The sequence below is a fragment of the Pristiophorus japonicus genome, chromosome 4 (assembly GCF_044704955.1).
Source record: "Pristiophorus japonicus isolate sPriJap1 chromosome 4, sPriJap1.hap1, whole genome shotgun sequence".
Classification (NCBI taxonomy): Eukaryota; Metazoa; Chordata; class Chondrichthyes; family Pristiophoridae; genus Pristiophorus; species Pristiophorus japonicus.
Genome location: NC_091980.1, coordinates 105360735 through 105374127, shown reverse-complemented (window position 1 = coordinate 105374127; position 13393 = coordinate 105360735). Strand labels below are relative to the sequence as shown.

Genomic DNA, 13393 nt, shown 5'->3' with positions numbered 1-13393 from the left:
TCATTTTCAGACTGAGCCATTTAGGAATCAAATGGTGCCACTTTCATTGGCACTAACCTATACTGCATGAGCTCAAACTGCACTGTAAAATGCTAAATCAGCAACCCCATTAAAAAAATGCATTCGTTTGCAAATGGAGATAAACAAAACACACGCCTAAGCTGTCTTTACTGAACGCTCTATTAATCTCATCCTTTTCAAAGGAAACTGCACCACTAATCATGGTTTGTATAGTCATGTCAAATTTCTGCCTTGGGGCATTCACAGTAAAACTATTAAACCGCTTTCACCAGTGCTGATCTCCCATGTGAAGTTGCTGCTAGTTCACTTACTGCAATAGAGCAGGAAAGAGCAGAATAATATGGCATCGATGAAAAAATCATTTGGAGAGCTGAAGAGCACAACACAGACAGCTGCAAAGGGAATGGCAGAAACGACAGGTTAGTAACTGAACAAATGAGATGGAGGGGGGTTCATATGGAACATCAGAAGAGTATAGTCATGTTACTTCTTTTTAAAGTTAAACTTTTTCCTCACCTTTTAGTGCAGGCAGCTCAAGAAGCAGTTCATCAGGTGGCTGAATCATCCAAGGACACTACTAAAACAGGTATCTCAGTGAACTGAGCTCGCCACTGCTTGACAACTCAGTCTTTCACAAACACTGAAAAGCAGTATTGCAGGGTAAAATTTTCTTTGAAATATTCTGCTTCTCCATTAAAAGTAATAAGATACGAAAGGAATTAAATGGCAGAAAATTGGTCAGAAATATTATTTTAATATAGTAAAATTATGACATATACATTTGCTTTTGCAAGGCAAGCTTTGAAGCTTAACGTTCTGCTGTAACATATAGCACACAAATACTATCACTTAAATGTTAAAGCCAGTTCATTGTAGAATTAAAGCAGAAAATGCTGGAAATACTCAGCAGGTCAGGCAGCTTCTGAAGATAGAGAAACAGAGTTAACGTTTCAGGTTGATGACATTTCGTCAGAGTTCTGGTGAAAGGTCATCGACTCAAACGTTAACTCTGTTCCTCTCTGCACAGATGCTGTCTGACCTGCTGAGTATTTCCAGTATTTTCTGTTTTTATTTCAGAATTCCAGCATCCACAGTAATTTGCTTTTGCATCATTGGAGAATTACTTAGTTTAATGGAACAGCTTAATTTACAATGCTAACAATGATTTAGCTTTCAATGTTTTGTCTGGTCTGTTAACCATAATAATCCAATTGCCATACAGAATCCTAATATTCATTCTTTGACTTCTAATTCAGAGATATAAATATAGAACTGTAATGTTATCATTTTAAATGGGAGGGGGAATGGAGAGTGGCGGTGTTCCTAAAATCAGCTTGAGCCTCATCATTGAAATTCTGGGAACTTTGTTTAATTGAATGACCTTTGTTATGTTTTGCATTATGATGTATATCTCAACTTTTGACATAATATTCTTAAATGATGTTAGTCTTTTAAATAAAAAATAAATGTACAGCAGATCAACTAGCATCTGAAAGAAAAAGCTCGATATAAATATAAACTCCCAAATCATTAATTTTTTCACTGCTTTTTCTGACCATACTTTTATATTGGCTTTTCCCATATATCTTCAAGGTTAGATGATGTTGTTAGACTTTCTCTGAACCCATTTGGATTCCTAGTATTTCTACCTTTTGGACTAATGGCTGCATCCCACAAATGTATAGTTATTGGGAGAAGGAAAAAAAATGATTAAAATTAAAGTTAATTCCACTGTATATGGTCTATCAATTTCCGAATCTGAACTAAGTAAGATGATAGACTGGTATCACAACAAAGGCTAATCCTGTCCTCACCCAACATCACATGCATTTCCTTCAGTGATCACTGGATAGTAATTAGCAGTGGAAACCCTGGTCAATTTTCTCCAGCTATTTTAGCACATACTTGGGAACTTTGCTCATCTTTTTGGCTCAGCCAGTCACTGGATAAACTCAGTGAGCTCTCATGGGAGCCCCGACATAGCTGTTTCAAAACTGTAAGCAAGTGTAGAAGGACAGGGGCTTATAGTAACTGTGCAGAGGTACTGAATGCTACTCACTTATTTTTGTTTCCATGTATATCCATAGCGACTGAAGAAGCATCAAAACAAACACAAACTGCTATCAACTCTGTGGCTTCCAAAGCGCAGGACAGCATCAAAGGTCTCGGGCAGAGGCTTGTGCAGAAATGAACTTTTGTTTGCCTTGCACTAATCTGAGAATTTTCATACATATTGCCATGCAATTCTGTGCAATGATATAATATGTAGAACTGCAAAAATGAATATAAAATATAATACAATTTCTAATTAAGGGCTTACGTTTTTCTCCCTTTGGAAGTTAACATGTGAATACAACTTTGTCTTCCATCTTATTCTGGATCATTACTGGCACAAGTGATTTTACGTACTAAAATAATGCAGTATTTATGGAGTTTTACTGTATTTAGCGTTCAGCAGAATAAAACAAACTCCCAAGTTCTAAGGCAGCACTTTACACATGAAACTAAGGGAAACCATAACAATGGCCAAATGACTGATAGAAACAGTAATGTCAAAACAGCACGAGCATTAAAAAACAGCAGAGCTTCAGAATTTAAAATACGAATCCAACTTCTGGATAAACAGAAAAAAATGTTAATTATATGAACATATCCCTTGACCCAGCCCAAAGTCTTACTTGCAGCTGTATGTATAATTCACTAACGTATCAGTGAAAAACATCACAAACGAACATAATCAAATACAAAAAAAGTCTTTCATGACAAGCTATTGAAGGCCACAATAGGTGTTCAATTATGTCCAAAAATACTAGACCAGAATATTGTAAGATCGTCAGTATTTACAGTAGAGAGACATTTCATAATTTCTGCATTTGACTTCCTTTTGTTCTGATTTGGCAAAATATAATTTTACAAAAATATGCACTGAAAAGGTCTGCTGTTGAATGCCTTGCCAAAATCGTTACTCAAAGTTCACCAGCTCATATAGCTAGGATTTTAGTGTTTCACTGATATTTATCCTTAGTTTTCCAACAGCTATGTCCTCGGGTACTTTGATGAAGTGTTTCCTCATTCTCATCGATAATTGTTAAAATAGTAATTTTAACTTAAACTTTATCATTGATAATTCATATTTTTGTCTATTTCTCATAATACAATTTAATACTGAAATTAAATAAATCTATTTGTAAATTACTGATCCATATAGTACTATTTGGAATAGATTTTCACTCAAAATAATTTCACCGAGTGTGCTTCTAAACATCATTTTCAATTTAAGAATCCTAATGGCTGGATGTTAGAGGGCATTTAATTATTAATACTACATTTAAAACTGTGAAAAAGATTTAGGATTAACAGAAGCATTATTTTTGTCTTTTCTGTGTATTTTTGTTGTTTGTTACATATTTCTGTATAAACATTGAGTGCTGATAATTATTTGCGGATTTGATAGGGAGGGGTGGGTGGGGGGAGTGGAGGAGAGTTACTAAGCCTGTACATTAACATACCATTACTAATGGTGCCAACAATCAGCCATGGAAGCATCTTCTTCTGAACACCCATCTGTTCCAGACAAGAAACATTGAAAGCTGGAAAACAACATGAAAACCCGAAATGGAATTTAAAAAGGCTGTGTTTACAAAAATGTCAAATCTGGCAGTGATGATTTTCAGTACTGTACAATATATTTTGGTTTTGTGATAAGGAAGATTGGGTTTTGTTTTGTTCTGAGGTGGATTTTAATAATATGGTGAACTTACTGTTACGTTTTGGATTAGAGTCTTGTATAAATGCTGCAGGTAAAAAATGACTAACATTCTTGGATTGAAGGCTGACATAAGACTTTTAATTATAAAATCATAATGTGGTGAATGGTATATTGAAAGCAATCAATATAATTCACTCCAAGGGACTACCTAAGAAGAGAAGATAATTCGGGATATATTTAATATTTAATTACTGTGCATTTGAAAATGATATCATTTGAAATGTAATTTCCTTGTATCAATTTCCAGTTGACTACTGCTAAGATGATATTAAACCTTTTTGATATATCATATTGAATCATTTGAAAACACATTTTATCCACGTTGACAACAGCTATTTGTGGATGGCTTTCCCGGATGGCCACACAACATTATAAATGCTGGTAGTGGAAAGTAATCTATTGAAACTCACCGTATATGAGTTTGTGATCATCTGCTTGAAGAAGAGTACCAGCGGAATAATGTTTGTAAGTATTCTAGGAGAAAAGGTATGGAAAATTTGAAAAGAAATATTTGAAAATATGGAGGCAACAGTTGTTAAAAACTTTGGCGTGATTTTTAACATAGAGACCATTCGGCCCAACCAGCCATTGTTTATGCTCCACTCGAGCCTGCTCCCATCCTTCCTCATCTACCTTTATCAGCATAACCCTCGATACCCTTCTCCCTCATATGCTTGTCTAGCCTCCCCTTAAATGCATCTATATTATTCACTTCAATCACTCCCTGTGGTAGCAAGTTCAACATTCTTACCACTCACTGGGTAAAGAAGTTTCTTCTGAATTCCCCATTTGATTTCTTGGTGACTATCTTATGTTGAGTGCCTTAGTTTTGCTCTTACCCACAAAACATTTCATAATTTTAAAGACCTTTATTAAGTCTCCCCTCATCTTTCAAGAAAAAAGAAACACAGCTTGTTCATCCTTTCCTGATAGGTATAATCTTGTAAATATCTTTTCCACTCTCTCCAGTGCCTCTATATCCTTTTTAAATATGGTGACCAGAATTGTACAGTATTCCAACTGTGGTCTAATTAAGACTCGATACATGTTTAGCATAACTTCTCTACTTTTTAATTCTATCCCTCCGTGCTTGGTTTGCTTTTTTTATGACCTTATTAACCTGCGTCGCTACTTTCAGTGATTTGTGTATTTGTACTCCGAGATCTCTTTATTCCTCTACCCCATTCAGATTCTTATTTTCTGAGTAAGATGTAACCTCCTTATTTTCCTTACCAAAATGTCATACCTCACACTTATCTGTGTTGAAACATTTGGGGGGTACAAAATTACCCCATTCATAGCGCGCCAACCCCTCACTGCCCTGCGCCAACCCCGTAATGCCCTGCGGGGGGCTCTTGCGTCAGCCTGACAATAGTGGCGCTTGCATCGACCGGCCTGCCATTGTGCTAGAGTGCACAGCGGCCATCCCCTTTAATTGAAGGGGATTGTAGCACATAAACGCTACATGAAGCATCCGCACAGCACTGGCCTCCTCCATTCTGCGCTAGACTCAGTGCCATGCTGCCGCTTCGGAGTGCCCCTCAAAGGAAGCTGAGCGTCAGAGACAGTGCTCTGCTTCCTTTGAGGGATGCACGGCCCAATTCTGTGTTGGGGGCGGGACTTCCAGGTTGGGCACAGGAAGTCCTGCCCTCGGAAGGTTACTGTACCCAATCGGGGCGAAGGGCAATTTCCAGCCCTGGATCTCTTGAAAACAAATTATTTTTAATGTTTTCCTTATTATCAGCAGAGAGAGGAGCCTTTAATCCAGCAGAGTGCATTAGATTGAAGCACAGGTTCCAGACTAGACTATTGACTCGCTGCACCATTCAACCTCTCCTTTATTTATGCGTCACTGAATTACTGAATGGTGTTCCATCTCAAGGGAGAAAAAAATAAACTGATGTTACTTGTGCACCTTGCTCGAATCATGGTTTGTTATTTTCTTTTATTCGTTTATGAGATGTCGGCATCGCCGGTAAGGTCAGCATTTATTGCCCATTCCTAATTGCTGTTGAGAAGGTAGTGGTGAGCCGCTTGTGGACGAACAATCATGGAGAAATGTATAGCCCACTCCACCCTGGCTGTAGTAGGGTGTAGACTGCAACAATTCATTAAGGTGGGGCTCAGTGAAGTACCTTCAGACAAGACAAGTCAGATGCAAAGTAAGGCCCTCATCTCTTTGCCCTTACCACCAATCATGGACACTCCTACTGGACCACTGTAAAATTTTTACGTAGTCAACATCAGTCTTTCTTAAAGTGGCTCCAAATTGGACAGACCAGAGGAGAATTAAGGGTAGTTCTGCATCATGGGCTGGAATTTTCTTTACTTGGTGGGTATGGTGCAGGTGGTGGCTATGTCAGGTCCCAATCCCCCTGTTGAAAATCCACTTACCTTAATGGGGCCTATTAAGGCCAGCCAGCACATTTCCCGACCCAATGAGATGGAGCAGGTTTGGTGACGTCATTCATGGCGTGTTTTCAGCCAGGATATTTAAAGGGGCTATGGCCACATTGGATTTGAATGTCAATGTAACATAGTGCTGTCAGTGCACCACAGCATTGGAGTGCTGCAAACACTAGCAATGATTGCACAGAGGCTGTCATGTATCCTACATGGCTACTGTTGGTATTATCACAAGGTGTGCCACCAGAGGGCACAGCAGTGGGAGACTTGTAGATTACCTGTACAGGTGTGCCTGGCTTAGTATAAAAGGCAGGCCACTAGGTGTGATCCTCACTCTGGAGTTAGCAAATAAAGGACTAAGGTCACCACAGTTCAAGTGCAACACACTGCCTCGTGGAGACATTATTAGAGCATCTAAGGACACAACAATTGGCGACGAGATTACGAACTTTCACGCGAAAATGGCTACCCTTGGTACGTTGCAGCAGTTCGCCGATGGTGACGATTGGGACACCTTTGTGGAGAGTCTTGACAATTTCTTCACAGCAAACGACCTGACAGCAGATGACCCAGCCACACTGGCTGATAAGCGCAGAGCTATCTTGCTAACCAGTTGTGGGCCCACCAGCTATGGCCTCGTCAGGGACTTGCTGGCACCAGCGAAGACACCGACCAAGATGTACAAGGAGCTCATAACCCTGATCCATGAGCAATTCAAGCCAAGGAGAGCATCCTCACAGCCAGACACCAGTTCTACATCCACTGACGTCCCGAAGGCCAGGAAATCGCGAAATACGACGCAGACCTCAGGAGGCTGGCGGCAACGAAGGGCTGCGGGACATTTTTGTCATTGGTAATGGCCATGAGGGCCTTCTTCACAAGCTACTGTCGGCAGATACCACAGTCACACTGCCAGAGGCGGGAGTTCGTGGCATTGGTGAGGCCTACAAAAGGCCAGCTGGTGCAGCTCCAGCCAGGAGAAAAAGCAAAAAAGTAGAAAGAAATCAAAAGGTGCCGACACAGCCAAAGGGGTAAGTGATTGGCTGGTGATTGGTGAGTAGCTTTTCTTTATATTTTTTATATCAGTAGGTAACCTGTTAACATTGTTGTCGCCAAATTAAGTGTATCTAAGGGTTAAGTCATGGCAGGAGAGCTTGGTCACGTGATATGCTCCTCCTGTACCATGCGGGAGCTCAGGGACACTTCCGGTGTCTCTGACGACTACGTGTGCGGGAAGTGTATCCGCCTCCAGCTCCTGACGGACCGCGTTGCGGAATTGGAGCTGAGGGTGAATTCACTCTGGAGCATCCACGATGCTGAGAATGACGTGAGTAGCACATGTAGCGGGTTGGTCTTACTGCAGGTGAAGGGTCCCACAGCCAGATAGGGAATGGAAGACCAGCAGGAAGAGCAGTGCAAGGAAGGTAGTGCAGGGGTCCCCTGCGGTCATCCCCCTGCAAAACAGATACACCGCTTTGAATACTGTTGAGGGGGATGACTCATCAGGGGAGGGCAGCAGCAGCCAAGTTCATGGCACCGTGGCTAGCTCTGCTGCACAGGAGGGCAGGAAAAAGAGTGGGAGAGCAATAGTGATAGGGGATTCATTTGTAAGGGGAATAGATAGGTGTTTCTGCGGCTGCAACCGAGACTCCAGGATGGTATATTGCCTCCCTGGTGCAAGGGTCAAGGATGTCTCGGAGCAGGTGCAGGACATTCTGAAAAGGGAGGGTGAACAGCCAGTTGTCGTGGTGCACATTGGTACCAACAATATAGGTAAAAAAAGGGATGAGGCCCTACGAGATGAATTTAAGGAGCTAGGAGCTAAATTAAAAAGTAGGACCTCAAAAGTAGTAATCTCGGGATTGCTAACAATGCTCAGATGAATACGTGGCTTGAGCAGTGGTGCAGCAGGGAGGAATTCAAATTGCTGGGGCATTGGAACCAGTTCTGGGGAGGTGGGACCAGTACAAACCGGTCAGTCTGCACCTAGGCAGGACCGGAATCAATGTCCTAGGGGGAGTGTTTGCTAGTGCTGTTGGGGAGGAGTTAAACTAATATGGCAGGGGGATGAGAACCAATGCAGGGAGACAGAGGGAAACAAAATGGAGACAGAAGCAAAAGACAGAAAGGAGATGAGTAAAAGTGGAAGGCAGAGAAACCCAAGGCAAAAAACAAAAAGGGCCACTGTACAGCAAAATTCTAAAGGGTCAAAGTGTAATAAAAAGGCAAGCCTGAAAGCTCGGTGCCTCAATGCGAGGAGTATTCGGAACCCAGGAGAGGGCTCTGAGCTAGTTAGAGTGGGTGAGAGCTCAGATGAACAGGACCCCAAGAAAGAATGCAAAAGGCAGGAGGCAACAGAGCAGAGTAGCACTGGGGTAAGTGTAAACCACAAGGTGATAGGAAGGGACAATATGTATGAATATAAAGGAGCTGCAGGAGGGGTCAAAACTAAAAATCATGGTTTAAAACTAGTATTAAAACACTCTACCTAAACACACGCAGCATTCAAAATAAAGCAAATGAATTGATGGCACAAATCATTACAAATGGGTATGATTTGGTGGCCATTACAGAAACGTGGTTGCAGGGTGGCCAAGACTGGGAATTAAACATACAGGGGTATCTGACAATTCGGAAAGATAGACAAGAAGGGAAAGGAGGTGGGGTAGCTCTGTTAATAAAGGATGATATTAGGGCAGTTGTGAGAGACGATATTGGCTCTAATGAACAAAATGTTGAATCATTGTGGGTGAATATTAGAGATAGTAATGGGAAAAAGTCACTGGTGGGCGTAGTTTATAGGCCCTCAAATAATAACTTCACGGTAGGGCGGACAATAATCAAGGGAATAATGGAGGCATGTGAAAAAGGAATGGCAGTAATCATGGGGGATTTTAACCTACATATCGATTGGTCAAATCAAATCGCACGGGGTAGCCTTGAGGAGGAATTCACAGAATGCATTCGGGATTGTTTCTTAAAACATTATGTTACAGAACCTACAAGGGAGCAAGCCATCTTAGATCTGGTCCTGTGTAATGAGACAGGAATAATAAACAATCTCCTAATGAAAGATCCTCTCGTAATGAGTGATCACAGTATGGTTGAATTTGTAATACAGATTGAGGGTGAGGAAGTAGTGTCTCAAACGAGCGTATTATGCTTAAACAAAGGGGACTACAGTGGGATGAGGGCAGAATTGGCTAAAGTAGACTGGAAACACAGACTAAACGGTGGCACAATTGAGGAACAGTGGAGGACTTTCATAGTGCTCAACAAAAATATATTCCAGTGAAAAAGAAGGGTGGTAAGAGAAGGGATAACCAGCCGTGGATAACCAAGGAAATAAAGGAGAGTATCAAATTTAAAACCAATGCGTATAAGGTGGCCAAGGTTAGTGGGAAACTAGAAGATTGGGAAAATTTAAAACGACAGCAAAGAATGACTAAGAAAGCAATAAAGAAAGGAAAGATAGATTACGAAAGTAAACTTGCGCAAAACATAAAAACAGATAGTAAAAGCTTTTACAGATATATAAAACGGAAAAGAGTGACTAAAGTAAATGTTGGTCCCTTAGAAGATGAGAAGGGGGATTTAATAATGGGAAATGTGGAAATGGCTGAGACCTTAAACAATTATTTTGTTTCGGTCTTCACAGTGGAAGACACAAAAACCATGCCAAAAATTGCTGGTCACGGGAATGTGGGAAGGGAGGACCTTGAGATAATCACTATCACTAGGGAGGTAGTGCTGGACAGGCTAATGGGACTCAAGGTAGACAAGTCCCCTGGTCCTGATGAAATGCATCCCAGGGTATTAAAAGAGATGGCGGAAGTTATAGCAGATGCATTCGTTATAATCTACCAAAATTCTCTGGACTCTGGGGAGGTACCAGCGGATTGGAAAGCAGCTAATGTAACGCCTCTGTTTAAAAAAGGGGGCAGACAAAAGGCAGGTAACTATAGGCCGGTTAGTTTAACATCTGTAGTGGGGAAAATGCTTGAAGCTATAATTAAGGAAGAAATAGCGGGACAGCTAGATAGGAATAGTGCAATCAAACAGACGCAACATGGATTCATGAAGGAGAAATCACGTTTAACTAATTTACTGGAATTCTTTGAGGATATAATGAGCATGATGGATAGAGGTGTACCAATGGATGTGGTGTATTTAGATTTCCAAAAGGCATTCGATAAGGTGCAACACAAAAGGTTACTGCAGAAGATAAAGGTATGTGGAGTCGGAGGAAATGTATTAGCATGGATAGAGAATTGGCTGGCTAACAGAAAGCAGAGAGTTGGGATAAATGGGTCCTTTTCAGGTTGGAAATCGGTGGTTAGTGGTGTGCCACAGGGATTGGTGCTGGGACCACAACTGTTTACAATATACATAGATGACCTGGAAGAGGGGACAGAGTGTAGTGAAACAAAATTTGCAGATGACACAAAGATTAGTGGGAAAGCGGGTTGTGTAGAGGACACAGAGAGGCTGCAAAGAGATTTAAATAGGTTAAGCGAATGGGCTAAGGTTTGGCAGATGGAATACAATGTTGGAAAATGTGAGGTCATCCACCTTGGAAAAAAAAACAGTAAAAGGGAATATTATTTGAATGGGGAGAAATTACAATATGCTGCGGTGCAGAGGGACCTGGGGGTCCTTGTGCATTATTTCCAAAAAGTTAGTTTGCAGGTGCAGCAGGTAATCAGGAAGGCGAATGGAATGTTGGCCTTCATTGAGAGAGGGATGGAGTACAAAAGCAGGGAGGTCCTGCTGCAACTGTACAGGGTATTGGTGAGGCCACACCTGGAGTACTGCGTGCAGTTTTGGTCACCTTACTTAAGGAAGAATATACTAGCTTTGGAGGGGGTACAGAGACAATTCACTCGGTTGATTCCGGAGATGATGGGGTTACCTTATGATGATAGATTGAGTAGACTGGGTCTTTACTCGTTGGAGTTCAGAAGGATGAGGGGTGATCTTATAGAAACATTTAAAATAATGAAAGGGATAGACAAGATAGAGGCAGAGAGGTTGTTTCCACTGGTCGGAGTGACTAGAACTAGGGGGCACAGCCTCAAAATACGGGGGAGCCAATTTAAAACCGAGTTGAGAAGGAATTTCTTCTCCCAGAGGGTTGTGAAACTGTGGAATTCTCTGCCCAAGGAAGCAATTGAGACTAGCTCATTGAATGTATTCAAATCACAGATAGATAGATTTTTAACCAACAAGGGAATTAAGGGTTATGAGGAGCGGGCGGGTAAGTGGAGCTGATCAGCCATGATCTTGTTGAATGGCGGAGCAGGCTTGAGGGGCTAGATGGCCTACTCCTGTTCCTAATTCTTATGTTCTTATGTTCTTATGCAGAAGGCCACCTCCGTGAGCCAGGCATTCATGACCTCAACCTGCGGCTCTTGGCAGATGACTCACCCTCAGGACTCAAACCCGGCAGGTACTGTGCACAGAGTGGTGCCGTTTAGAGGCTGGACTGTAGAATGTGAACCTTCTCAGGGAAGAGAGAACAGGCCCCCGAGTCCCTTAACTCAGAGTCCGCCGAGGGGGGCTAATCGAGTAGCACCATGCTAGCATTGCGGAGGGATTCATATGGGCTCACCGGTGCCGCTTTAAAGACTATGTATGCAAAGGCTGCAGCACAAAGGGCCACCTCCAGCGAATGTGTAAGAGAAATAAGACTCACTGTGTCAATGAAGAGTCTGCAGATGGCCATGAATCTAGCGCGGATTATGAAACGATAGGCAGAGAGGGAGCTCAGCCCCCGTTTAGGTATAGAGCATGTTTACCTACACCACCGAGTGTTCCCCGCTGAAGATGGAAGTCGAAATAGATGGCATTCCAGTCTTCATGGAAGTGGACACGGGGGCGAGCCAGTCAGTAATGAATCAAGAAGCCTTTGACAGGCTATGGGACAATCAAGCTGAACGACCCAAGTTGGTCCCGGTTCAGACAAAGCTGCGCACTTACACCGATGAAATTATCCCAGTCGTTGGTAGTGCGAATGTAAAGGTACTCCATGATGGCGCGGTGCACAATTTACCTCTGTGGATTGTTGCAGGAAATGGACCAACGCTGCTCGGCAGAAGGTGGATGGAGAAGATCCATTGGAAATGGGAAGACTTCAACCTTCCAGCGATCAACATCCACCGCGTTCGGGGGCACAGCAAGCCCTCACTTGAGGATGGACACGGCACCAGAGAACAGACCAGCACAGCACCCGAGGCACAGACCGCTCAGCATGACTGCGTGGAGATGATCCAGCTGAGACGACCCAAACATAACCCCCAGACTCCAGTGGCAGGACTCCAGAGGTACAAAATCGGATCCAAAGGTGACTTCCCAGCTTCGGTGGCAGAACCCAGGGAGAAGAGGATCACCGCAGTCGACATCGTGGATGGAGGAAAGATGGTGCCCAAACCACGAGGTGAGGAGCTGAAGAAAAAGATGGCCGCGGCCAGACCACGAGGTGCAGCGCTGCTGGAGCAACATGTGGCACCAAACAGAGAAGAGGATTAGGGTAAAGAAAGCAAGGCTCTCTTAAAGGAGGCCTGCAACCCACTACAATTAAAGGGACAGTTCCACACACTCAAGCAATGTAATAGCAACTGTAAGTTAGAGATAAAATGTGTAACTGACGATCAGAGTTGTGTACATGCAATAAGCAAGGAAAAGTCGCGCGATCATGTAAAATGTGTAATTGATGATCAGAATTGTGTGCATGCAACCAGCGAGGAAAAGTCACGCGATCACGATCAGAACTACAGAGTATCCACAATAAGTAATGAAAAGTTGTGCGATGCAGGATTTCAAGTGCACACAGCCAATGCAGCGGGCAGACACCCATTGGGAGCACACAGGTCCAGCGAGCTATCCAATGCTGTAGCCTGCATCCCGGGGACCAGAGTTATGCACCATGGAGTGTGGCCACAAGCAGCCAACACACGAGCTGCAGAGCAAGCGACCTCAGCAGGGCAACGGCACCAGTATCGATACCCCGCCTCTGATCGGCTCCGCCTCTCAGGCTCCCGAAGGCACCAACCGCCATGAGCCTGAAAGAGCAGACTGTGCTAGTGCGCAGTCCCCAGACTCCATTGCCACCAAGGCCATACCCGTAAACAAAGGGTCACCCACTACAGTCCCCCCAAAGTGGACCGGAACCAACCAGGATCCCAAACCAAATAACGC

The 13393-nt window shown here is 42.9% G+C and overlaps 1 protein-coding gene across 1 annotated transcript; it reads left to right on the top strand.

Annotated features, from left to right (window-relative positions):
- The first annotated feature begins 361 nt into the window (after positions 1-361).
- adirf (adipogenesis regulatory factor) lies at positions 362-2212 on the top strand. The gene is made up of 3 exons (XM_070877659.1): positions 362-440; positions 545-607; positions 2109-2212. The coding sequence occupies exons 1-3, from the start codon at positions 362-364 to the stop codon at positions 2210-2212; spliced, it is 246 nt and encodes an 81-aa protein (XP_070733760.1).
- Positions 2213-13393: the final 11181 nt, after the last annotated feature.

Coding starts and splice junctions, on each gene's coding strand:
- adirf (XM_070877659.1), top strand. CDS start 362: ATGGCATCGATGAAAAAATCATTTGGAGAGCTGAAGAGCACAACACAG. Junction 441..544: donor GGGAATGGCAGAAACGACAG/GTTAGTAACTGA, acceptor CTCACCTTTTAG/TGCAGGCAGCTCAAGAAGCA. Junction 608..2,108: donor CAAGGACACTACTAAAACAG/GTATCTCAGTGA, acceptor GTATATCCATAG/CGACTGAAGAAGCATCAAAA.